The sequence below is a fragment of the Schistocerca nitens genome, chromosome 2, assembly GCF_023898315.1.
Source record: "Schistocerca nitens isolate TAMUIC-IGC-003100 chromosome 2, iqSchNite1.1, whole genome shotgun sequence".
NCBI lineage: Eukaryota > Metazoa > Arthropoda > Insecta > Orthoptera > Acrididae > Schistocerca > Schistocerca nitens.
The window spans coordinates 253,039,256-253,067,253 of NC_064615.1; the positions used below are offsets into that span (position 1 = coordinate 253,039,256).

Sequence of the window (27,998 nt, forward strand, 5' to 3'; positions counted from 1 at the left end):
TCGATATGTGCATGAAATTGTGTGTACAAGAAGTCACTGCACAATTACCGAACTTTTGGAACATGTCCCTCAGATTTCAAGGACAACCTTCTTTAACGTTGCCACACAGACGTTACGATGCCACAAAGTTTGTGCATGACGGTTACCAAAGTGTGTAAGCGGTGTTCACAAAACTTAAAGAAAAGGTTCAGTCTTGACATTCCTTCTACGCTACAATGAAGAAGGTGTGGATGTCTGCCAATCGTATGGTCAGTATTGAATGTCCTTAAACTGGCTGTCTACTTTCACACACTCTCCATTTCTTTTCTTTTAGTTTATTGGCTTTCGTGAAGTGCCATCTCAACTGTGGAATGTCAAGTACGAAAATGCGACCGTGAGAACAACATATCACCCAAACCCCAAGCAGAGAAAATCACCGATCCGGCCAGGAATCGAAGCCGTGCCCCTTCAGTCAGTAATCCGCCGCGCTTACACCGCAGCCACCGAGGCGTACGACAAACTCCATTCTGGACGCACACAGAACCTTAAGTCCGGTCTACGTGAGATCCCCCGGATTAGAGGCCTAAAACAAATTGCCAGCAAATGCCCAGTGGTAAATTAAGACGATTTCCCCGTCTAAAATGCCCAGAAACTAACGTAAGGAATTAAAATTCGTTGCTACGCGCGAAACGTAAAATTTTCAATTTTCTAAAAATAATTATGAGTTCCGAAGGTAAAGTGTCTTCCACTGCTTGTAATTATTTTCAAGTAAAATCAGATATTTCGGAGAACATAAGCCAATAAATTAAAGTCACAGTTGTCATACAATATACAATCAATCACTTCAAGCTACGAAGAAGAAACAAAACACTGATGTAATTGAAGTCTGATATTTTTTCCATAAAACAATATAGGTGTTTCACCTCGTATGTCCCTAGTTACTTTAGTTACTTATTCTACACGTCATTGTAAGAAACTAAGAAGCAGATCTCCATGGTCGTGCAATCTCTCAGTAATTCAAATGCAACTTTAATTAAACTGTCCTGACGCAAAATGAGTGATCCATGTCAGTCTACAAAGAATACAACACAATGGTTGAATGAACACAATTATGTTTATTCGTGTTCAGCAGCAGTGGTGTTCTTTGACTGCTTGCAGCGTCGGCCTGCCGCCGTTGTTGTCGCAATTCGGTACGAAATAATGTCACCTTAACCAGAGCATCTGCATACAGGGTGGCTTGACACAATAAATACTCTTCTGTAACACTTTTTTAACCTACATTAGCACATGACACTTCCCCAATTGTAGTTTCACTTGGCCGCTCAGGGATAACGTTTCATAAATGCCCTTATCTCTATGATGTGCAGGGCGATTAAAATTAGGTTCTGGTGTTCGTCATTGCAGCACTTATATCAGGTGCTGTCACCTGGCAAGACATTAAGAACCCTTTATGCAGCCGCCATCATGGGGAAATTTCTCGCCAAGCCCAAAATGTAGGCTCTAACGACAACGATTCAGTAGCAATGGGGAGCCCCTAGACCATCATCTTAAGCCGAACACAAACCTCTTCACCGTGCGAGTGGTAACTGGCCGAGGCAGCTACAAAATGAAACAGGGCGAATACACATGGCTGACCAACAAATGAAACGTGACACTAGAACACACTGATACACGGATCAGCCACAACATTGTGACCACCTACATAATAGCTGGTATGTACACTTTGGCATAGATAGAAGCAGCGGAGCGTCGTGGCATGGAGGCAATGAGGCCTTGGTAGGTCGCTCGAGGGAGTTGGCACCACATCTGCACACACAAGTTACCAAATTCCCGTAAATTCATGGGAGGGATTGGGAGAGGGAAGCGATGAGCTCTGACGCCACGTTCAATCACATTCCACATGTGTTCGATCGGCTTCAGATATGGGGCGGGGGGGGGGGGGGGGGGGGCAGCCACATCAAGAGGAACTCGACACTATGTTCCTCGAACCACACCATCGCATCCATCACACTCCTAGCCTTGTACATGGTGAAGCGAAACATAATCGTCATGAAGGGGTGTACGAGGTCTGCAACCAGGGTTCGATACCCCTTGTCCATCATGGTGCCTTGCACGAGCTCCACTGGACCCATGAATGCTCACGTGAATGTTCCTCAGAGTATAATGGATTCATCAGACCATGCAACGCTCTGCTACTGCGCCAGCGCCCAGTGGTCAATGTCGTGGTGTTAACATTGTCACATGCACGGGTCATTGTCTGCGGAGACCCAACATTAGGAGTTTTCGATGCACTGGGTATTCAGACACACTTGTACTCTGCCGTGTGTTAAAGCCTGATGTTAATTCCGCCACAGTTCGCCGCCTGTCTTGTTTTACCACTACACCCAGCCCACTACGTCCGCCATCTTTAATGAGCCGTGGCCGCCCAATTCCACGAAGTCTGGACGTGGTTTCACCTTGGTTTCGCCTCGTGTTGGAGACATCTACCACAACACTCCTCCAGCACCCGAGAAGTCATGTAGTTTTCGAAATGCTCGTGCCGAGCTTCCGGGCCACCATGATATACCGTCAGTCAAACTCAGATGGGTCGTGCGCTTTCCCCATTCTACACACAGTCAGCTCGCTCTCTGATACTATCCGCCGAGCGTGTGTGTGACGAGCAGTCATTCCTCGCCAGGTGAGGCTGCTGTCGCCTGGACGGGTTTATATCGATAGCAGGTCGGCCGTCATAATGTTCCGGCTGATCAGTGTATGCATGTCGCTAAAGGAAAGACGACAGACTGGTTCAAAAATGGCTCTGAGCACCAAGGGACTTAACATTTGAGGTCATCAGTCCTCTAGAACTTAGAACTACTTAAACCTAATTAACGCAAGGACATCACACACATCCATGCCCGAGGCAGGATTCGAACCTACGACCGTAGCGGTCGCGCGGTTCCAGACTGAAGCGCCTAGAACCGTTCGGCCACACCGGCCGGCACGACAGACTGGCGCAGAGAGTATTATGACCAAGTCTTCTTTGTGAAAAAGACGGTTACATGAATCACGTGGCTGTAGTTTTTGGAGATAAGGGTTTATCTTCCATTGCGAGAGCATGCCGAAAATTTCATTTTTCAGCAGGACGGCCCCACCATCACACTGTCCGTTCACCTTACAGCGTTTCTTAACAATGAGTTGTCTCGACGATGGATGAGCCGTATGGGGCGTATGCATGTCGCACTGCACCAAATGCCTCTAAAGTACCTTGATTTCAGATTTTCTCTACGGGAATTTGTGAAAGACGTCATCCACGTGCCTCACTTTATAACAATGGATGAAACGGAACATCACACAGCAACAGCGATTGCAGTAACATCAGACATGCTCGCAGAAGTATGGGGCGAGTTTGACAATTTCGGTGTTTCTCGTGGGTTCCGTAGAGGGCACATTGGACAGCTGTGAAAGGTGACTGTATTGGGCTGGTGCACAACTTCGTATCGTCTTTCCATAAATTTAACAAACAAAACTATTTAAAACAGTCTGCCAACGCTTGGGTAATTTTCCGACTCCGGGAAAAGTTCCTTGAAGGTTGTTCGATAGAGAGCGGAAAAGGTGAAACCTGAGGGCGCAAGATGAGATGAGTAAGGTGAGTGCGGAATGACTTCCCAACCCAATTCCTGTAAGTGTTTTTTGTCAGTCCAGCATACTGAAAACGGGCGTTATCATGAGGAGCATCACTTCACACAGCCTTCCTGGTTGTTGTTCTTGGACTGCATATGTAAGACGTCTCAGTTGTTGAAAATAAATGTCAGCAGTGATGGTTACACGATGGGAAGCAGTTCGCAGTACAACACACCATCGATTTTCCATCAGATGCAAACATTATCTTTTGTGGATGCGCATAGCTCTTTGTACGGGGAGCTGGTGCTTAGTTTGGGCTCAACCATTACTTTCTTCCCCTTGTGGTATCATAAGATACCATATCTTGTCACCAGCAATGACAGAGGATACGAATGGTCGATGCTGTTCCAGTTGAGGACCAGCAAGCAAAAAATCACATATGGCCACCGGCAGATTTTTATGATTTTGGCTTACAGCATGCGGTATCCATACACCAGATTTTTGAATCTTCCTCATAGCATGCAAACATCGATGGTACAATGATCACAGTTCATCACATTGGCCAGTTCTGGAGTATACTGACGTGGATAATTGTGTATTAATGCGTTTAAAGATCTTCATCGGACCTCGAGTGTCTTCCTGAACGTTGGGAGTCACTAGAGTCAAAACGGTCCTCCTTAAAACGAGGAAACCATTTTCTTGCCGTACTCTGTCCAGTATTATTATGTGCATGCATGTAAAAGATATAGCGTTGTAGAATCTGACGCTTTTTACGGAAATGAAAACTTTGAGGTTCTGTAGGAAAGTTAAGATTTACCTTCATTCACGTAGAAACCGGATCAATCTTTTTGAAGCACCCTGTACTTTACTTCTAGCATCCTAGCAACCGACGCAGTAAGGACGAGTCCTCTGGATCGCTTACCCGTGTCGGTGTCCTCGGTGTCGACGGACGTGGCCCTCGCCTCCCGCTCACGCGCCAGCCGCCGCTCGATGCACCTGTTGAGCATCTGCAGCTTCTGGTGCAGCAGGCACGTGCGCAGGTCGGGGTCCCCTGGCGCCACTCTGCAACACGCCGGAGCACGAAGGGTTGCATAAGGAGCCAGGCGTTACCGTCAATGCAACTGAATAGTGTTTTCAGCTGTACAGAAGAGAGGTGTCCTACCCGCGGGCCGCATACCGTCCAAAGCAAGTATCAATGCGGCTTACGAAGTGACCGTCTATGACACGATCGGTAAAAAATTTCCATAAATTTTTTTTTGATAAACTCAATATTTTCAACTTGAAACTCGAGCCACACGATGCTATACTCTCCTTGGTCCATCCAGTTCCTAACATTGACGCCCATGCTATACCTGAACCGCCTAATGTCTCGTTCTTATGACAGCCAATCCGTCCACGCCATGATTTTTACTTTAGGGCTACTTCAATTGCATCTGCGAAACTAGAGATTTAGAGATGTATAGTGAGATTAATTACCGCTAGTTCTGATCACCATAAGTCGATAGAAATTATAAAGCTTCATGAGGATTCCAATTACTGTCAAAGTCTGCTATCTGACAGAACCGAAATTCTGTTGTAACAGATTTGATATCATATGCATTGCTACAAATAAGAACCACATTTGAACATGAAGGTCTCAATAATGGGCTTTTTACTTTCGTGTGTAATTTCTACCATAGCAAATGATGGGTAAAAAGTGATGAGTTTAATTCATTTGAGTTTCTTCATTCTACAGTTCCCGGCCTAGCTTCCTGTAGGATATAATCATCGTCAATTCAAGGAATTCCTCAGAAATTTGGGTGCTGAGTATGGTGACACAGCCGGCCTCTGTGGCTGAGCGGTTCTAGGCACTTCAGCCTGGAACCGCGCGACCGCTACGGTCGCAGACTCGAATCCTGCCTCGGGCATGGATGTGTGTGATGTCCTTAGGTTAGTTAGGTTTAATGTAGTTCTAAGTTCTAGGGGACTGATGACCTCAGATGTTAAGTCCCATAGTGCTCAGAGCCATTTGAACCATTTTTTATGGTGACACATTTTAAAGAAGATTGCTCAGCCGAGGCCAGGTGTTAAAAAGATTTTATAGCATCATTAATGAAACCAAATCGTTCATGATATCAAAAGCAAAAACTGTGCGGGAACTCGTCGGTGCCAACTCGGTGGCAGATTTAGTATTTGCGATAGATTTCGTTGCTCATTTACCTGACTTAAACAAGTGTCTTCAAGGTAGAAACCTATGTATCAGCAGAATGTTTCAAACAACAAATGCGTTCCAGATTGAAGTGAAATTATGGCCGGTACAAGTAAATGCAAACAATTTTTTTCATTTCAGTACGTTGGACAAATATAATCATACAGACGGAATGAAATATGCAGCCATACTTATAGATTTGATGCAACAATCTGAAAACCGATTTCAGGATTTTCGAAAACATAATCAAAATCGATAAAGACTTAATCAGAATCTCAGATGAACACTTTGAGAACATCATTAGAATCGCTATCACTTCGAGCAAACACCATACCGATACAATGGTTTCCCTAATTCAGTCAAATGTCACATTAATTCAATGATTTGTAATTGCTTACATATAAAGTTTTTAATGATATCTCGTACATAAACAGTTATTTTAAATTCAACCTGCTTTTTTAGGATAATTAATTAATTAATTCTAAATTACTTGAATGCGTTAACTACATACACTATGCGATCAAAAGTATCCGGACACTCCCAAAAATATACGTTTTTCATATTAGGAGCATGGTGCTGCCACCTATTGCCAGGTACTCCATATCAGCGACCTTAGTAGTCATTCGACATCGTCAGAGAGCACAATGGGATGCTCCGCGGAACTCACGGACTTCGAACGTGGTCGGGTGATAGTGTGTCACTTGTGTCATACGTCTGTAAGCGAGATTTCCACACTCCTAAACATCCCTAGGCCCACTGTTTCCGATGTGATAGCGAAGTTGAAACGTGATGGGACACGTACAGCACAAAAGCGTACGGGCCGACCTCGTCTGTTGACTGACGGAGACTGCCGACAGTTGAACAGGGTCGTAAATGTGTAGTAGGCAGGCAGCTATCCAGACCATTAGACAGGTATTCCAAACTGCATCAATGCAAGTATGTGACAGCTAGGCAGGAGGTGAGAAAACTTGTATTTCATGGTCGAGCGGCTGCTCATAAGCCACACATCATGCAGGTAAATGCCAAATGACGCCTCGCTTGGTGTAAGACGCGAAAACATTGGACGACTGAACAGTGGAACAAAGTGGTGTGGCGTGACGGATCACGGTACACAATGTGGCAATCCGATGGCAGGGTGTGGGTATGGCGTATGCCCGGTGAACGTCATTTGCCAGTGTGTATAGTGCCAAGAATAAAATTCGCAGGCGGTTGTGTGATGGTGTGGTCGTGTTTTTCATGGAGGTGGCTTGCAACCCTTGTTGTTTTAAGTGGCACTATCACAGCACAGGCCTACATTGATGTTTTAAGCATCTTCTTGTTTCCCACTGATGAAGAGCAATTGGGGAATGGCGACAGCATCTTTCTACACGATCGATCACCTGTTCATAATGCACGGCCTATGGCAGAGTGGTTACACGACAATAACATCCCTGTAATGGACTGGCCTGCACAGAGTCCTGACCTGAATCCCATAGAACAACTTTGGGATGTTTTGGAACGCCGAATTCGTGCCAGGCCTCACCGATCGACATCGATATCTCTCCTCAGTGCAGCACTCAGTGAAGAATGGGCTGCCATTCCCCAAGAAACCCTCCAGCACCTGATTGAACGTATGCCTGCTAGAGTGGAAGCTGTCATCAAGGCTAAGGGTGGGCCAACACCATATTGAATTCCAGCATTACCGATGGAGGACGCCACAAACTTGTAAGTCATTTTCAGTCAGATGTCCGGATACTTTTGATCACATAGTGTATCTTCGACACTCCCTCTTTTTTTGCACAGCGGTTATTGTCAGTGTTTAGCATATTAGATGCGGCCCACAAATACTGATCTTCTTCCAGTGCGACCCAGGTAAGCTAAAAGATTTGACACCTCTGGCACAGACTGAAGGAAGATAAACGTACGTTCAAGGTGTTTGTAGATTTAAAGTAAGTTTTTGGCAATCTCGACTGGAATACACTCTTTGAAGTTAGGAACGTAGCGTTGATGAAATGCAGGGAGCGAAAATTTATCTACGAGGTGCATTCAAGTTCTAAGGCCTCCGATTTTTTTTCTCCGGACTGGAAATAGATAGAAACATGCGCATTGTTTTAAAATGAGGCCGCGTTCATTGTCAATACGTCCCAGAGATGGCAGCACCGTACGGCAGATGGAATTTTACCGCCAGCGGCGAGAATGAAAACTGTTTTAAATACTTAAAATGGCGACGTTTTCCTTACTTGAACAGGATGCAATCATTCGTTTTCTGAATTAGCGTGGTGTGAAACCAATTGAAATTCATCGACAGTTGAAGGAGACATGTGGTGATGGAGTTATGGATGTGTCAAAAGTGCGTTCGTGGGTGCGACAGTTTAATGAAGGCAGAACATTGTGTGACAACAAACCGAAACAACCTCAGGCTCGCATAAGCCGGTCTGACGACATGATCGAGAAAGTGGAGAGAATTGTTTTGGGGGATCGCCGAATGACTGTTGAAAAGATCGCCTCCAGAGCTGGCATTTCTGTGGGTTCTGTGCACACAATCCTGCATGACGACCTGAAAATGCGAAAAGTGTCATCCAGGTGGGTGCCACGAATGCTGACGGACGACCACATGGCTGCCCGTGTGGCATGTTGCCAAGCAATGTTGACGCGCAACGACAGCATGAATGGGACTTTCTTTTCGTCGGTTGTGACAACGGATGAGACGTGGATGCCAATTTTCAATCCAGAAACAAAGCGCCAGTCAGCTCAATGGAAGCACACAGATTCACCGCCACCAAAAAAACTTCGGGTAACCGCCAGTGCTGAAAAAATTATGGTGTCCATGTTCTGGGACAGCGAGGGCGTAATCCTTACCCATTGCGTTCCAAAGGGCACTACGGTAACAGGTGCATCCTACGAAAATGTTTTGAAGAACAAATTCCTTCCTGCACTGCAACAAAAACGTCCGGGAAGGGCTGCGCGTGTGCTGTTTCACCAAGACAACGTACCCGCACATCGAGCTAACGTTACGCAACAGTTTCTTCGTGATAACAACTTTGAAGTGATTCCTCATGCTCCCTACTCACCTGACCTGGCTCCTAGTGACTTTTGGCTTTTTCCAACAATGAAAGACACTCTCCGTGGCCGCACATTCATCAGGCGTGCTGCTATTGCCTCAGCGATTTTCCAGTGGTCAAAACAGACTCCTAAAGAAGCCTTCGCCGCTGCCATGGAATCATGGCGTCAGCGTTGTGAAAAATGTGTACGTCTGCAGGGTGATTACGTCGAGAAGTAACGCCAGTTCCATCAATTTCTGGTGAGTAGTTAATTAGAAAAAAAATCGGAGGCCTTAGAACTTGAATGCACCTCGTACAACTTGTAAAGAAACCACAACACAGTTGTAAGAATAGAATAAACAAGAAACAGATGCAGTAGTTCAGAAGGAAGTGAGACAGGCAACAGCCCGTCTCTGATGCTATTCAGTCTGAAAACTGACCAAGCAGTAAAGGAGAAAAGTGAAAACGTAATTAAAGTTCACGGAGATGAAATAAAAACATAACAGGTTTGCCGATGGCACTGCAGTCGTGCCAGATGTGGCAAAGACAATGAAAGAGCACTTGAGCGGTACGGATATTGATATGAAAAGAGGTTATAAGACGAATACCAAGAGACAGGAAAGAAAGGTAATGATTTCAGCCGAATAAAATCAGTTGACGCTGAGGGACTCTTAGGTTAGGAAGTCAGACACTGGCCCATGTCCTTTTTTCCCCTTGGTTTGGTCAATACTACCACCGCACAAAATACGAAAAGCAAAGATCTTGCATAGAAGAGATTTGTTACACAGTATAGAAGATGAAGAGCGCACAGCTCTTGATTTATGTTTTTTAGACCCATGTTTCCTAGGCTTCTTTGTTTTGAATGATCGGTCCCATCATATCCCTAAATAACGACCATTCCTGTATATGTACTCGTATACGTGCTATAGACAGATACCTACTGAAAAGATTGCCTAACTATTCTCTTAAATTTATATTCGATGTTAACAAATTTCTCTTCTTCAGAAACTCTTTTCCCGCTATTTTAGTTTATATATAAGAAACTATCAGCCTCGATTGCGGTAATGGAACCAACCTTTACGTAGGTTTCAGCCCAAATAATTTATTTCTAGACCATTCCCTCTTAGACAAATTATAGATTCAGGTATATCTTCTGAAGAAGGCTCAATTATTTGGGCTGAAACCTAGGTAAAGGTTGGTTTCATTACCGCAATCGAAGCTGATAGTTTCTTGTATATTGGATTATCACGGTTGCTGACTATGCTGCAATGTTGGAAGTACAAAAATTTTAGTTTGTATTTGTATATCCATTATACCCTGGGCATGGTCAGTTATTTTGTTTCCAAGCAGTAAAACATCCACTTTATTATTTGGGCAGTAAAAACCACGACGATGGGCAGGATAAAGGGGATATAAAAATGCAAACTAGCAATAACGGGAAAAGCTTTTCTGAAGAAGAGAGATTTGTTAACATCCAACATAAATTTATAAGCTAGAAAGTCGTTTCTGAAGATATTTGCCTGGAATGTAGCCTCGTCCGGAAGGGTAACGTGGATGATAAACAGTTCAGAGAAGAGAGAAATAGAATTTTCTGAAATCTGATGCCACACAAGAATATTGAACGTTACACGAAAATATGACAAACGAACAGGCTCTGAAGCGACTTAGGGAGAAAAGAAATTAGATGTCTAAAATAATAACAATAAGTACGTATGATTTCTGTTGAAAAACGTTTCATGTGTCTGTTATGAGACTGACAGAACATTTCTGTTACAAACTCTTGAACTACTTTCACACATTCTGTACTTTATGGGCAGACGATGTTTTCAAGGGCAAGAACTTCACTTTAGTCGCTCATACACACAAAAGTTTTGCTCTTCTTGGACAGTTTATACAGTTATTGTCATATATGCCTGTAGCTCGAATAAGGTAAGTTTATTCGTAGCACTTACGGCCATCTTTACTACGTGCATAATTGATAATTTGAAGGCAGTTTTTTCTTTTCACTGAAATATACTTTTAAAGAGATGAAATACATTCGCAGTTGCAAATATCGGCCTCCATAAGCTGTATAATGGGAGAACGACAATGAAAATTTGTGCCAGACCACGACTGGAACCCATATTTCCCGTGTGTGGTGCCTTACCATCAGGCCAGACCCAAGCCCCCACATGTCGTCAACCCGTGTCTATTACCTGCACTCGTACATCCATTTTGTATATTCCTTCAGAGTATGCATGCATTCGACAATTTCGTTGCACAGTCGCACACATGTAGGTTCTGGTAAAGAGACATGTGTCTAGTCCTACTTTTGACCTCCAATTACTGCAGAAGGCACCGTCAAAGCGATAGACTATATTACTAACAACCGTACGATTTCCCATGGCAAGGTCGGAATCGCGGTATACTGGTTTGGTTTGATGATGATGATGATGATTAATTTCAGTTCATGAACTTTTCCTCAAGTAGGCGAATATCGAATCTGGAATGCTACCTTAGATGCTACTAACCACATCCTTGTTATTCGAGAATTACGGGTTATAACGCAATAGGATGAAGCTCTGTGACCAGGACTGAACCTATCAATGCGTGGTTCATAAAGCGAAGATTGCGGTACTGTTTTTTGTGGACTTACGTGTCTTTCGATTTTGGCAGGGGAGCTTTCTGGTGTGTGTTCAGAAGATGCAAATGCAGTAGCTCAGAGAAGAATACGATCCAGGTACTTTGCGTCGGATTTAAAAACGGATTTTAATAAAATCAACGGTTGAATATATTAATATAAATCATATTTTGAAATAAGGCATAAATTTATGTCACAGTTTGTATTTTCATACCAGTGTAAATTCTTGGAAGCCTGTCTTTGGTACACGTGTACTTTTGGCTTTGGAAAGCGTGGGTTAGTCGACGTGTATATAGCGAAATGAGAGCAAGGAACTGCGTTAGTGTTCTTGGAACTTGGAACCAGTTGTTGATTATTTGGATTAACAAGAAGAAAGTTTGATTTCACTGTTATTGTGATGAAAATGGAGTCTATCGTCTATATCAAAAGTAGACGAAGACATTTTTCTAAGAATGAATAAACTGCTAAAAAGGAATCTTGCCTTTTAATCGAGCAACTGATAAAAACTCAGACCGTCATGAACATCAGGTCAATAGAAAAAAATCATCCTCGAGACGACGCTGCCGAAGTTAAGTATGCACATTCATTAATTGAATGTACTTCTCTCCAAATCAATTCTAAGGGCGGAACACAGGCAGTCTTCTCTAAACTATCTTCATTAAATAACTGCCCTGTATAATATCATTGTGGGGGCTGGGTATATTTCAGTGTCCTGCGTATGGAAATCCGCTACTTCAGACATCTGGTTACTAATTAAGGGCCGGCCGCTGTGGCCGAGTGGTTCTAGGCGCTTCAGCCTGGAACCGCGAGATCGCTACGGTCGCCGGCTCTAATCCTGCCTCGGGCATGGATGTGTGTGATGTCCTTAGGTTAGTTAGATTTAAGTAGTTCTAAGTTCTATGGGACTGCTGACCTCAGATGTTAAGTCACATAGTGCTCAGAGCCATTTGAACCATTTTTTTGAGCTAACGTTACGCTTTTCCAAACATCTGTGTCATAATTAACAGAGATGCAATGTCAAGTTTTCTGGTACGGTACGTGCTTATTCAAAATCTCGATTATCTGTTGCTTTCCTCAGGAGCACACTCTCATTTCCTCCCATAATTGGAAAGCGCCCAATAGTTTGCTGTTCCGCACAAAACATGAGCATGTAGGGAAATCTAACACTGTGGGGCACCTTTCGGCACCTGAAGAATGCGACTACGATGAGCACTTACGATAAAATTGTGTTTCGGCGTATACATTTCTGTCTTAGAACAACATGAATTCAGCTCTAAGTTACATGGCCGTAAAATAAGTCTTAACGCATCCATTACAAGAGTTACCTAGTTCTTTTCTGTATACTTGCAGTCTATTTGTAAGAGACAGAACACCAAGTTACGATCCAACTTATAGAAACGAAATGTAAAACGATGAACATCGAGAAGAAATAAAAAATACGATAACATGAAGAATCAGCTAGACACATTTTTTAAACGAACTCACGTAATTGAGTAGCAAGAGGTTGTTAGATAATTTTAATTATGTATTTAAAGAGACAGACGCTCGAAAGTAATGTTAAGATTGCACTTTAGCAGTGAGCACCACATACGGGAATTCGCTTATGTAAGTTGTCAAAGAAATAAGTGTAAACCACGCAGATGCATACATCTTATACAATATTTTATGTTAATGTTCTAATAACAGTTTTACTGCTATATGGAAAGTCCAGTCACATTAATGTGACCGCCGCCTATGTTCCACGTCAAGTGCAACAACCAGTGACAGATGACAGGTGGCAGCACTAGCAGTGGAGGGTATATAAAGCCTGTCGGGGAACGCGGAAGACAGTGCAGTCGTTTTCTTAGTGCGGAAACGGAGCAATTTACCACACGTCCAAAAGGGCACCGTCACTGGATTCCGGTCGCATGGAAGCATTTCCGAAACGTCAAATTTGTAATCTGTTTGCGTGACGCCGTGGTTAAAGTGACAGGGGTGAACGACGGCTGTGGAGATGTTTACAGGCAAACAGAGTGCAACAAGGGGCTACCAACAGTGTCTCCTGAACGAGCGTTCAGAGAACGTTGCTGTGTTCCGGCTTCCGCAGCAGGTGCCTGATTCATGCACCAACGCTGATTGCTCTTTGCAGGTGACGAAGGCTGGAATTTTCACGCCAATTCAACAACTGGACGTGCACTGAGTGGCGACAGGTGGTCTCTTCAGATGGCTCAAAAATGGCTCTGAGCAGTATGGGACTTAACATCTGTGGTCATCAGTCCCCTAGAACTTAGAACTACTTAAACCTAACTAACCTAAGGACATCACAAACATCCATGCCCGAGGCATGATTCGAACCTGCGACCGTAGCAGTCGCGTGGTTCCGGACTGAGCGCCTTAACCGCGAGACCACCGCGGCCGGCTCTCTTCAGATGAATCACGCTTTATGTTCCATCGAACAGAGAGTACATACCCTGCAACAATCATCAGAAGAGTCCAGGCCGGAGCCGGGAGACTTATGGTCTGGGGAATGTTTTCGTAGCATTCCCTGGGTGATTTCATCATTCTGGAAGCCACAGTCGATCGACACAAGTATGCATCTATCCTTGGGACCATGTCCACCCCCTACATGCACTTTGTTTTTCCTCGGCACGATGCCATCTACCAGGCTGGACAATGCAACGAATCACACAGCCTGCAGTGTGAGTAGTTCGAAGAGCGCCGCCAGGATAAGTTTACCGTAATTCCTTGTCCACCAAAATCCCCGTATTAAAAGCCAATCGAGAATCTGTGGGCGCCTGCTCGTGCCATGGATCTTCCACCCGAGAAACCTATCGCGCCTGGCCACGGCAGTGGAGTTAGCATGGCTCCACATCCTTATCGCTACCCTCCACAACTTCACTAACACTCTTCCTGCACGTCTCGCAGCGGTGCGCGCCTCAAAATGTGGTTATTCACGCTTTTGACGTGTAGTCAAATTAATCTGACTGGACTTGGTAAGAATCGTTTGCATTTAACAGAGACAGTTTCTCATCTTGGAGAGCTGCATCAAACCAGTCTTCGGAGTGAAGACGACAACAACAGCATCAAATTCTTGTCGGGTTTCCAGCCGGACCAAACTGTCATCTGAACACAATATTTCAGCGGTCCACCTGGTCGCCATCATCACGTGAGAAAAGCTACGCTCCTCTCGCCGATAACTGATTCCACTCGCAAATGAGGCGCTGCAACTCTTTTTGCCCTAGGGGACAGCAGGAATGATTGGGCGCGTGCGCATTGTATTTAGCGCATGCGCTTTTGTACTTCCGATGCATATAAAGGTACAGTCATTTGCGAGTGGAATCATTTACCGGCGAGAGCAGTGTAGCTTTTCTCACCTGATGATGGCGACCAGGTGTAGGGCTGAAATATTGTGTTCAGATGACAGTTTGATACGGCTGGAAACGCGACAAGAATCTGATATACTAATACGCCGGGAAAGCCTACATAGTCACAACAACAACATCAACAACAATAACATTGACTATGTGGTTGACATGATGCCAAATGGTGCTGCATACAAGAATATATACGAACAGTTGTATCATCAAATGTCTTTAGCGTTATCAGTTTTTTACAATATATATCTTTTAATAAACGAAGATCAAAAATGGCTCTGAGCACTATGGGACTCAACTGCTGTGGTCATCAGTCCCCTAGAACTTAGAACTAGTTAAACCTAACTAACCTAAGGACATCACACACATCCATGCCCGAGGCAGGATTCGAACCTGCGACCGTAGCAGTCGCACGGTTCCGGACTGCGCGCCTAGAACCGCGAGACCACCACGGCCGGCGAAACGAAGATCTTTCGCGCTGCTGCCTCCTAGAAATAAGACAGTTTTAAAGGAAAAAATTAAGTTATATTTAAATAACGTAACATATAACAGAATTTATGTAGAATGTACTCTTATCTCTGATATAACAGACTGATAGCAACACCCAGCATGCTTGTAGAACTTCAACTGTCAAATGTCACATCTGGTGGCCGCACACTCAAAATTAGGTGTGCACATGGCACGAATTCAACATTTGTTACTAAAACAGGTAGTGTGTTTACAATACATTGAGTGAACGCATGCTGAGACACCATGTTTGAAATTATGTTCTAATTTTAGAGAAAAGCTACGTTTATGTAAATGACAGGAACTGTGTCTCATTATGCATATGGAATAAATAAACATGGTTGTATAAGACCACAGTGTTCTCTTAAAAGGAACTACTATGCACTGACGCTTCTTATAGTCATTTAGGAGGAGTTATAATTTTTTTAAACAATGTTTCCATAATATAATGTCTTCTTGACATCTTTAAGTATTTTATGTTGTTATAGGTGTCACTTGAGAATGGTACAACTACCGAATCGCTATCCTAAAAAAAACACATTTAATGAATGTGAAGTCAGAACATAATGCCATTTCTATGAGTTTTCCTTCTGTGGGAGACGTTACAAGACATGAATTAACTAAGTCACATCAGTTATGTTCTATCGCTTCAATGGCAAATGTGTCTATTATCTTATTTTTCGCTTTTTTAAGTAAGTTTTGTACCATCAACATTAATAAACGGCTAAGCCGGGGCACGATCCTAGTTGCAGGTTGCCTATATAACGTCTTCCATAAGAGAGAGAGACAAAAATGAGTGATGTTCAATATGCTGTCATTATCTGCCGGCCGCGGTGGTCTCGCGGTTCTAGGCGCACAGTCCGGAACCGTGCGACTGCTACGGTCGCAGGTTCGACTCCTGCCTCGGGCATGGATGTGTGTGATGTCCTTAGGTTAGTTAGGTTTAAGTAGTTCTAAGTTCTAGGGGACTGATAACCACAGCAGTTGAGTCCCATAGTGCTCAGAGCCATTTGAACCATTTTTTGTCATTATCTACTCATTGAGAAGTACAATCTTACTTCAGAGTTTTAACGCAGTACCAGAAGTATTACTGCTAGAAACTGTGCATATTCTAGCAGCAGTATAACTCGCAAAGTGCAGATAGCCCAGAATAAATTCATCCATTATTTTCCAATGAGAGCACGAAGCGACTTCCCACAAACTTTACACATAAAATCAAATCTTACCTCGCTGATGCGTCTCACGAAAAGAAAGAAAGAAAAACGTTTATCGCTTACTATATTTTCGCTGTTAATACAGTAAAACCTCAGCACATTGGGCATGACGTTTTAATCTTTTACTTCTTTACTACTGACTTCCCTCGTCACACATTTCGTAGACAGTATCCACACACAGCACTGAATGTACCTCGAAAGCTATAACGTTGTACGACACACAGTTCTGGAGAAACGACATCAAAAACGTCAATATGCCTTAAACGGATGTCTCATACGTGGGAGTTCGATTCTTTAAAGAATCATGGAAGGAAGGAGGATTAAGAGACCCGTCGACACTGACAAGGTAAACTCCCGAAAGCGTCCCCCTCAGATTTAGTGGTAAGATGGGCCAATGGACAGCCCGTCAAAAACACGGATCAAGCATGGAAACAGGAAGAAGGTGTACTGAACTGTGAAAATAAAGTAAAATGGAAACTGCGAACGGTCCAGGCTCAACAACTGCAATACCGAGATAATTTTAACAGCCGCGGCGCCGTGGTTAAGTTCTCATGGTCTTCGAATGTGAAGCGGGCGGGCGAGGCTCTAATCCCGCTCGTGCTATTTAATTTTTTTCACAACTTTATGAACTGTCCGGTCATTGAATTGTTTGTTCTCTTTATTTAGTCTTGGCAGCTGTCATACCATACATTGGTTATAGAATTTAAGTCATGTGGTAACAGCACATTACCGTCAGAAGTAAATGTGATGAATAGTGAAAGCAAGCAAGATACCACATAGACGTCTCACAGAAATGAAGTCAACAATTAATCGGATGTGAACCATGTTACAACCAAGGAATTCAAGGGTCAAAACCTCCAAAACGGAACGCAACGTTAAAAACAAATGTTTTGACACCGCACAGATAAACTGTGTGATACTGAAACTGTTCTGTTCATTTGCTGCAGCTACTGTGACAAAGTGTTTTCATCATTTCCTCGGTAGTGATCATATTCATATGAACACCTAAATCGGACAAAGAGGCATTTCTCACTCACTCGCCAGGCGTACAAATTAGGTGCGTCGATAAGAGATTATGCCGGGATGGTTCCTCTGAAAGGGCACGGCCGACTTCCTTCCCCATCCTTCCCTCATCCGATGAGACCGATGACCACGCTGTCTGGTCTCCTTCCCCAAAACCAACCAACCGATAAGAGATTCCTATCATGACACACGTACTCTCGCTAATGCGGTGTACGGCACACCAGCCGTGTTTTTCGGTGGAGGATTCGGTTGACTTCCCGCCTTGTGGTCAAACGTTTGCGGTTCCCATTCGAAAGCCGCTGCCTTTCGGTTGCTAATAGAGTAGTTGTGCACAATCAATTGTCATTATAGGTCCCTACCTTACACCTCGTTGTTGCAAATGGGCGTTTATCACGCCAAAGACACAAATTTGAATACATCGAACAGCGGAAGAAAGGCACGAGAGAGGTTTGAACACGGCACGCCCGCTTCCTAGTCCAACACCGACCACTTATCCATGACGCCGCTGCTGTTTCAAGCTGTTTTATATTGCACTTCTTGTCCTTGGACCGTTCACTGTTTCTATTTTGCTTTTTTTCACAGTTTAGTACGCCTTCTTACTGTTTTCAAGCTTGATCTGTGTGCAGTTTTTGACAGACTGTCCACGAGGCCCTCTTGCCAATAGATCTGAGGGGATGCGACGGGGAGTTTCTCTTGTGAGGTCATTAGAGGCGGAGCACAAGGTCGCATTACGAAAGGAGGACAGTGAAGGAAATCGGGCGTGCCCTTTTCAAAGGAACCACCTTGGCAATTGCCTAGAGCCATTGAGGGAAATCATCGAAAATCTAAATGTGGATGGCCGGACGGAGATCTGAACTGGTGAATGCCACAATAGTATGCTGTCCACTGCGCCATCTCCCATCATGGGGGTGGAGTTACTGGTAATTTCTATCGGGTGTCTGAAGTGAGCATGGTTCAGTAGAAATAAATATCGCTTTTGTTTCAGAGTGTGCGCAGTTTTTTCGCTTCGTCGACAACTTTACAAACCGAGCCCCGGGCCGAGCTGAAGGACAAGAACACCTCTCCCGGATGATACCGGAGGGGACCTTGCGAGGACAGGAAGCGGAGGTCCTGCGCGAGTGTATCCTCCTCGTTAACCAGCAGCACTGGTCGGGGCTGCGTGCCGAGCTGTTTCCTCCCGAAGACGCCGGCGCTCCTTGGCACAGAAACGTCGCCCGCGCTCCACAGCCCCTCCTGAGAGACGAGGACCCTCCAGCAGGTCGACGAGTCGGGAAGGCGCGTGCGCCGGCACCGTAGCTGCCCCAGCACCGCTCCTCACTCGTTTCGAATTCACCGCTGAGACAGTCTTCAGGCACTGCAAGGTCCGAAGCGCCTAGCAGCAGCAGCGCAGCTTTTGGCACACAGTGAGATCTACCTCTGAATAGAATAATAAATATTGATTATACGGGGCGTATTCCGACCGTAAGGTCCGATCGATCGTGAAATGGCAACCACACCGAATATCCGATAAAGCTTTTCATAGGTGTGTTGGACAGTGTCTCTAGTATGACGGTTGGTCGCGTCACGTCTGTGTTTTCAGTTCTGAGCGCACAGTGAGCACGTAAGGATGCCTAGAAAACAGTGTCTCCCGCCAAGTATGAGTGTCCGTGAGAGATTTCGCCTGATTTGATGCAGCCCACACAACGTAACTGTCGCGCATTTCCTTCTTCATGACTGTTTTCGGCCGCACTCTGCAAGGCCAATGAGGACACCCCTACAGCGTTTTCGGTGGGAAGTGTTTGATCGTCCTCCATACAGCCTGGACTTTGCTTCCTCTGATTTTCATCTCTGCTGACTTGGACCGCTGGGTGTGAGGTCAACACTTTGGAACAGACAACGAACTGGAGAACAGCGTAGAGAATCTGCGAAAAGTGCAGGCAGCTGCCTTCTATGACGAGGGTATTGGAAAGTTGGTACAACGCTACGAGAAATGTGTCAGAGACCGGCGACTATGTAGAGATGTTGCTGGAAGGTGTGGCTAACAACTGAAAATAAAACACTTTTGATTTCACTGTAGTTCCCATTTCGCGACCGATCGGACCTTACTTTCGTAATATCCCTCGTAATTAAAGTTCTACGTTCAAAATGCTGTAAAAATCAAACCGCCGCGCAGAATGACGTCAAATTCGAATGGAATATTATCGACGAAAGGAAATATGTTAGGAAAATAATAAACTCCAATGAAAATTGCGCTGTAAGCGGCAGAATATCCAAAGTAAAAGAGGCAGGGTACATGGCCGTTCCTCAGTTTGCGGCTGGGACATTCGGCATGACTGTCTCAATGCAGGATTGCGCGCTGCTGGGACAGCTCTTTTACAAGAACAGTGATTGTGCGCCAGTAGCTCTGCACAAGTTCCGGACTCTCAAAGATATGAAAATAACCGTTGATCCGATGTCTTCCAAAGGTCTAAAGAAAAATAATTGCTAAATTCGAAAAGGTAGGTTCTTCTGAAGCGCAATGTGGTTGAGGGAGGAAAAAACTTGATACGACGTCAGTATAAGATGGTGCTACAGCACTGCAGGATTCATCGTGCGGTGGTGTGCAAACATGCAGTGCCCGGGGAATCACCCGAACTTTGAGCATGCCTGCGAGCACGGTGCATAAAATTCTACGAAACATCCTGGATTGCTATGCATACACAATTACTCAGGTTCAGGAGTTGGTTCATAGTGACCTGTCGGTAAGACAAAAGTTTGCTACAGAATTTTTTGCTCGCATGGAACTGAACAATGAATGTCAATGGAACATTCTGTGGACAGACGATGCCCATTTCCAGCTCTAAGGATATGTCAGTACACGGAACTGCCGAATATGGGCGTCGGAAAATCCTCTCGCACATCAACAGGTAGCATTTCATACTGCAAAGGTGAATTTGTGGTGCGGGTTGCCGGTATCGTTTATCGCAGGGTGTTATTCTTTGGAGCAGATGGGCCCTGCTCTTCCTGATAGCTGTACAGTATCTGGTAAATTCTATGAGTCTTTTGCGCACCAATGTCATCATAACCCTTCAACAGCGTTGATGTGTGGGTAGGATCAGTTTTAAGCAAGATGGCGCTCCTCCGCACACTGCACAGCCAGTGAAGCGGCTGCTGCACAGGCATTTTGGAAACGCTAGAATTATCAGCCGTCATTTCGCTATGGACTCCGCCGTCCATATCACCTAATTTTGATCTGTGTGACTTCTGGCCATTGCGTTATCTGAAGGATTCTGTGTTCAATACTCAGAATACAAACGTAGCTGAACTGAAAGCACGCATTGCATAACGCATTCTGAATTCCGATCTGTTGTGGAACACGCTGTTTCTCAATTTCAGCTTGTGGCAGAAAACGGTAGACAGTACATTGAACATGTCTTGAGCCAGTTTCACGACAGTTAAAAACCGATAGTTGTTTTTTATGCGGTTTTTGGCTTCAGGACAACTGAAAATCGACTTTATTGTTGCTTTTTATGTGGTTTTGGCCTTGTTGTTGTTGTGGTCTTCAGTCCTGAGACTGGTTTGATGCAGCTCTCCATGCTACTCTATCCTGTGCAAGCTTCTTCATCTCCCAGTACCTACTGCAACCTACATCCTTCTGAATCTGTTTAGTGTATTCATCCCTTGGTCTCCCTCTACGATTTTTACCCTCCACGCTGCCCTCCAATGATAAATTTGTGATTCCTTGATGCCTCAAAACATGTCCTACCAACCGATCCCTTCTTCTAGTCAAGTTGTGCCACAAACTTCTCTTCTCCCCAATCCTATTCAATACCTCCTCATTAGTTACGTGATCTACCCACCTTATCTTCAGCATTCTTCTGTAGCACCACATTTCGAAAGCTTCTATTCTCTTCTTGTCCAAACTAGTTATCGTCCATGTTTCACTTCCATACATGGCTACACTCCATACAAATACTTTCAGAAACGACTTCCTGACACTTAAAACTATACTCGACGTTAACAAATTTCTCTTCTTCAGAAACTATTTCCTTGCCATTGCCAGTCTACATTTTATATCCTCTCTACTTCGACCATCATCAGTTATTTTACTCCCTAAATAGCAAAACTCCTTTACTACTTTAAGTGTCTCATTTCCTAATTTAATTCCCTCAGCATCACCCGATTTAATTTGACTACATTCCATTATCCTCATTTTGCTTTTGTTGATGTTCATCTTATATCCTCCTTTCAAGACACTGTCCATTCCGTTCAACTGCTCTTCCAAGTCCTTTGCTGTCTCTGACAGAATTACAATGTCATCGGCGAACCTCAAAGTTTTTATTTCTTCTCCATGAATTTTAATACCTACTCCAAATTTTTCTTTTGTTTCAAATGGTTCAAATGGCTCTGAGCACTATGGGACTCAACTGCTGTGGTCATAAGTCCCCTAGAACTTAGAACTACTTAAACCTAACTAACCTAAGGACAGCACACAACACCCAGCCATCACGAGGCTCTTTTGTTTCCTTTACTGCTTGCTCAATATACAGATTGAATAACATCGGGGAGAGGCTACAACCCTGTCTCACTCCTTTCCCTACCACTGCTTCCCTTTCATGCCCCTCGACTCTTATAACTGCCATCTGGTTTCTGTACAAATTGTAAATAGCCTTTCGCTCCCTGTATTTTACCCCTGCCACCTTCAGAATTTGAAAGAGAGTATTCCAGTTAACGTTGTCAAAAGCTTTCTCTAAGTCTACAAATGCTAGAAACGTAGGTTTGCCTTTTCTTAATCTTTCTTCTAAGATAAGTCGTAATGTTAGTATTGCCTCACGTGTTCCAACATTTCTACGGAATCCAAACTGATCTTCCCCGAGGTCCGCTTCTACCAGTTTTTCCATTCGTCTGTAAAGAATTCGCGTTAGTATTTTGCAGCCATGACTTATTAAACTGATAGTTCGTTAATTTTCACACCTGTCAACACCTGCTTTCTTTGGGATTGGAATTATTATATTCTTCTTGAAGTCTGAGGGTATTTCGCCTGTCTCATACATCTTGCTCACCAGATGGTAGAGTTTTGTCATGACTGGCTCTCCCAAGGCCATCAGTAGTTCTAATGGAATGTTGTCTACTCCCGGGGCCTTGTTTCGACTCAGGTCTTTCAGTGCTCTGTCAAACTCTTCACGCAGTATCATATCTCCCATTTCATCTTCATCTACATCCTCTTCCATTTCCATAATATTGTCCTCAAGTACATCGCCCTTGTATAAACCCTCTATATACTCCTTCCACCTTTCTGCCTTCCCTTCTTTGCTTAGAACTGGGTTTTGGCCCTAGGACAATTAAAAACCGACTTTCCCATCCGATGATGAATGGGCTTACCTAACTTACTGTGCCAAAACTGTTGAATGTCAAACTTGTGCGGTCATTCACGTTGCACAGTACGATTCGCGAATGTGTAACTCACATCGTAGCTGTCGTACTGCAACTGATCTGTCATCTGTAGCTGGACCTTACAGCGTCATCTAGTGGAAAATTTTCGTTGCTTTTTTCCCCCATAACGTTTTCCCCTAAGTCAATAATATTCCCTTCAAATCAGACGTCATTCTGAGCAGCGGTTCTTTTTTATATAGCGTTTTGAAAGTTGAACTTAATTATAATGACACTGCACACAGAATAATGGAAAAATAGAATGAATGATATATTCGATGACAGTAAGTTTGGCTTTCTGGACGGTAATGGCGCAAGAGAGGCAGTTCTGACGGTGAGAATCATAACAGAAGAAACATTTCTCGAACTACAAAAATTTTGGGAACTATAAAATGGTGAAGATGAGCGGTCTCAAGAACATGTGTGCACGGTATATGGAAAGACGGGTAACGCAGTTAAGAACGGAAGACCAAGAACAAAGTGCTCAGAATAGTAAACGTAAAAGGCAGAAATGTTATCTTCCGTTCTTACTATTCGCGGAGGAGGAGGAGGCGGAGATTGGTGTTTAATGTAACGTCGGCAACGAGGTCGTCACAGACGGAGCACAAGCTTGGTTTGGGAAGGATGGAGCAGGAAATCGGCTGTGCCCTTTCACAGAACTATCCCGGCATTTACCTAAGGCAAATCACGGAAAACCAAACTCTTGATTGCCAGAAGCGTGTTTGAACCGTAGTCCTCCAGAATGTGTCGTACTATTCGATCTGTACATCGAAGAAGCTACGACGGAAATAAAAGAAAGACGGAGGAGTGAGATTAAAATTAAAGGTGAAATATAAATGATAAGATTTGCTGATGACATTGCTATCTTCAGTGAAAGTGAAGAAGGTTCAAAATGGCTCTGAGCACTATGGGACTTAACTTCTGAGGTCATCAGTCCCCTAGAACTTAGAACGACTTAAACCTAACTAACCTAAGGACATCACACACGTCCATGCCCGAGGCAGGATTCGAACCTGCAACCGTAGCGGTCGCGCGGTTCCAGACTGTAGCGCCTGGAACCGCTCGAAAGAGAAGCAGGATTACAGGACGTGTTGAGCGGAATGACCAGCCTAATGAGTACAGAATATGGACTGAGAGAAAGTGAAAGCGATGAGGAATAGCAGAAATGTGATTACCGATAAACTAGTCAAAACTTGGGTCGCCAAGTAGACGAAATGGTTCAAATGGCTCTGAGCACTATGGGACTTAACATCTGTGGTCATCAGTCCCCTAAAACTCAGAACTACTTAAACCTAATTAACCTAAGGACATCGCACACATCCACACCCAAGGGAGGATTCGAACCTGCGACCGTAGTAGTCGCGATCCCGGACTGAGCGCCTAGAACCGCGAGACCACCGCGGCCGGCGCCAAGTAGACGAAGTAGTTCTGCTACCTTGGAAGGAAAGTAAGGAAGGTATAAAAAGCGGATTAGCACAGTAAAAGGGGGCATTCCTGGCAAACAGAAGTCTGCTAGTCTCAAACATGGGTCTTAGTTTGAGGAAGAAATTTCTGAGGATTGACATTTAGGGAACACTGTATGGTAATTGAATGATGGAGTGTAGGAAAACTGTAAAAGAAGAGAATCGAAGCGTTTCAAGTATGCTGCTATAAAAGGATGTTGAATATTAAGTGGACTACATAAGGTAAGAAATGAGGGGGTTCTCCGCAGAATCTGCGATCAATGGAACGTATGAAAAACACTCTTAAGATGAAAGGACACGATGGCAGGACTTGTGTTAGGATATCAGGGAATAGCTTCCGTAGTAATAGGGGGATCTGTAGTGCGTAAAACTGTAGGGGAGACAGAGATTGGAATGCATGCAAGAACCCCACCCTCCATACATGGATATCTTAATAACTGGTACAATGTTAAGTACCTTCTGCCATGCACTTCATACTGGTTTGCAGATTAGACGTGGAATTTCGGCATATCTTGGTGTAGCTGGTCAGATATACGTACTGTATATGAGAATCCTTGCTTATCAGAATGAATGTTACATTCCACACCGGTTAAACGTTGCTTGAAACCTTCGTCAAGACAGTAAGGAAAATAAATACCTCGCATCACCGTGACAGTGAAGGCCGCTACGCGGAGAACTGCGCCATAAAGTACAGAGAGGCGTGAGAACAACCAGACTGAGGATGCTGCGCCAATTATAAGTGTTCGCCGTGGCGTTGCAGTCGGCATTCACGATCTTATCTGCCAGGCAACAGGGATTAGGGATGTGGAGCGCAAGCGCACCCCTTCTCTCCGTTGAGCACCACGTGTGCTACACGTGCAGAGAGCGTGACTCGCGGCTGCCCTGAGTCCTCGTAAGGCCGCGTGACTCTGGTGCTGCTCTCTCAGAAAGTTGTGGGTACCCTCCTTTCCTCTGTTCTGGGTGAAACGTGACGTATATAGCATGTATTATGCAAGGCGCCCTCTTTTGAGCGGACACCTTTTTTAACAGGCTAGCTCGTTGTCTACATTGCCTCTAGCAGTTGCCTCTTCTGGCGTTCAGGCCAGCACTTTCTCTGGTAAATGGTCACGCAACTCTCGCAACAGTCGTCGCGACGCTGGGAAACGCTGAAAAACAAGTCTATCGATGGAAACGCCCATAAGAAATTGAAAGTGTAGCATTAATGGCAGTAATGATTTCCAAATGTGACGTGAATTTGTGCTAATGATTAAAACGAAAGCGTTTCTTACCATGGTGAGATCTTCTCACGAAGTTTCAAGTTTGTTGACACCCACCTACATAAGGAGAAATGAGCATCACAGTAAGATAAGAGAAATTAGCGCCTGCGCAGATAGATTAGGTGTTCATTACTCCCGATCGATTAATAGTCAAAGTGCTTCTATGAATCCTCCGCCAAGCGGTTTAATACGAATTGCGAAGTAATAACGAAGATGTACAACAGGTCCGGAAATGACATGTTACAGTATTTGAACTCTCGACCACTGTGTCTTTTTTAGACTTAAATAAAGTAGCTTCAAGTACAAGGGGAGTATACTACAAGAAAACTGAAGACCGGGACAGAAGCGAACACGTGGGGTAAGCTGACAGCTTTATTAGGAGTGTGAGAGGAATTACATGGAACAAAGAAGGATGAATGTAATGTACCAAATGTATTATACACCAATTCTTTGTATTCTGCAGAAACCTAAGTCATGCAGGAAAGGAAAATAAGTACGGTACGAGAAACCGAAATCAGGTTTTTGAGAAGTCGGATCGGAATAATCAAAATGGGAAAGATGAGAAATGAAAATCTTAGACACACCATGAACTCCTACAACTGCAGACTGAAGGAAAAATTAGTGATATAGGTATGAAGATAACGGGTAAGGATAAAGAGGGAGTTGTGCCACACGACCAGAAAACAAGAGAATCAAGAGATAAGTGACTAAAAAGGGAGAACAGGAGCACAGTAGCGCAAGATTGAATCGAAGGCTCATTTCTGGGAGGGGTCTCAGTGAGTTTCAGCCTGTTCCGCTTCCCATCCCATCTCATCCCCCCCACGACACCACCGAATTTATCTGCCGTCTCGAAATCTTTTAATGTGATACAGATACCTATGATTCTAATAATAAGACAAATACAATATGTCTACAAATGGTATAAACGTGTATTTGCCTGTTCTTCAGCTGTATTGTACGGTAAATCATAGGGTCATTATTGCCTCGCGTGTTCCCATATTTCTCCGAAATCGAAATTGATCTGTTTCTTCTGTAAGTAATTCGCTTTAGAATTTTACAACCATCAATTATTAAACTGATAGTTCGGTTATATCCACACTTGTCAGCACCTATATTCTGTGGAATTTGAATGATTAGATAACTGTTTAACTCTGAAGGTATTTTGCCTGTAGTATACGTCTTTCACAACAGATGTAAGTGTTTTGTTACGTCTGTCTCTCCCAAGGCTAGCAGTAGTTCTGAGGAAACTCCCACGGCCTTGTTTCGACTTAGGTCTTTCAGTGCTCTTACAAATTCTTCTCGCAGTGGCATTAGATATTAGTGTTTATATATATTTATTTACCAAATCTTCTCTGAATTACAATTTCTTCGACGTTATACTGAAAATATGAATTACATAGTGAATGAAGTCAATAAAGTCCTGATACTATACTGCAATATTTTGTATGGGGTGTATCACTTAAAAGTTAGTGCAACTTTTAGGTGAAATTGCGGAAATGGAAAATGCTAGTGATGTGCGCTTTTCAAGGAATGGATTGGTTGTGAAGTGCTCGTATTGTTAGCCAATCAACGGATCGTAACAATACTTACAAAGAGTGTTTTTTGTACAAACATACGCTTTTTTAAATGGAACAATGCTTCTTGACATTAACAAACTAAAAGTAGCGTAAATTAGAACGTCAAATGTTGCAAGATTCTAGTGCGAGTTGTTTACGAGATACCGTATTTTGAAAATTTTCCACACCGATCCTTGTTTGCGCCATTCAAACCACGTAGTTGCTAAGTACGATGATGTTATGTTTGCTTATGCTGTGCTTGTGTGTTCCTTGAGTGCACTGCGGCTTGCTGGTCAGTTGATGTGTGACAGTCCAAGCAATATGTCCTGAGTGAACGATGGAATATACCAATGCAGAAAAAACCGACGTCAAAAAATGGTTCAAATGGCTCTGAGCACTATGGGACTTAACTGCTGTGGTCAGCAGTCCCCTAGAACTTAGAACTACTTAAACCTAACTAGCCTAAGGACATCACACACATCCATGCCCGAGGCAGGATTCGAACCTGCGACCGTAGCAGTTGCGCGGTTCCAGACTGTAGCGCCTAGAACCGCTCGGCCACTTAGGCCGGCACCTGTGATGGTCAGTTGTCTCGTTACTGGTCAGAATTCACGTAACTAGTATATGCACGTGTGTTGCTCTTTAGTGTGTACTACCACAGGTATTGTACAAGAGTCGGTGTGGGAACTTTTCAAAAAACGATCTCACGGTCTAGAGTCCTGCAACAAAAACCACTGAAATTCTAATTTACCCTACTTTTAGTCTGTTAATGTCAATAAGCATTGATCCATTTTAAAAAAAGTCTATGTTTACACAAAAAATACACTTTCT

General features: G+C 43.9%; 1 protein-coding gene across 1 annotated transcript in view; it reads right to left on the reverse strand.

Moving 5' to 3' along the window:
* Positions 1-27,998, reverse strand: part of LOC126234959 (rab3 GTPase-activating protein catalytic subunit) — a gene marked incomplete at its 3' end in the record, with an annotated part of 492,900 nt that overhangs the window by 39,346 nt on the left and 425,556 nt on the right. The window contains exon 9 of the mRNA XM_049943698.1: positions 4,502-4,641. Coding sequence (XP_049799655.1) covers positions 4,502-4,641 — 140 coding nt within the window. The remainder of the gene's footprint in view (positions 1-4,501; positions 4,642-27,998) is intronic.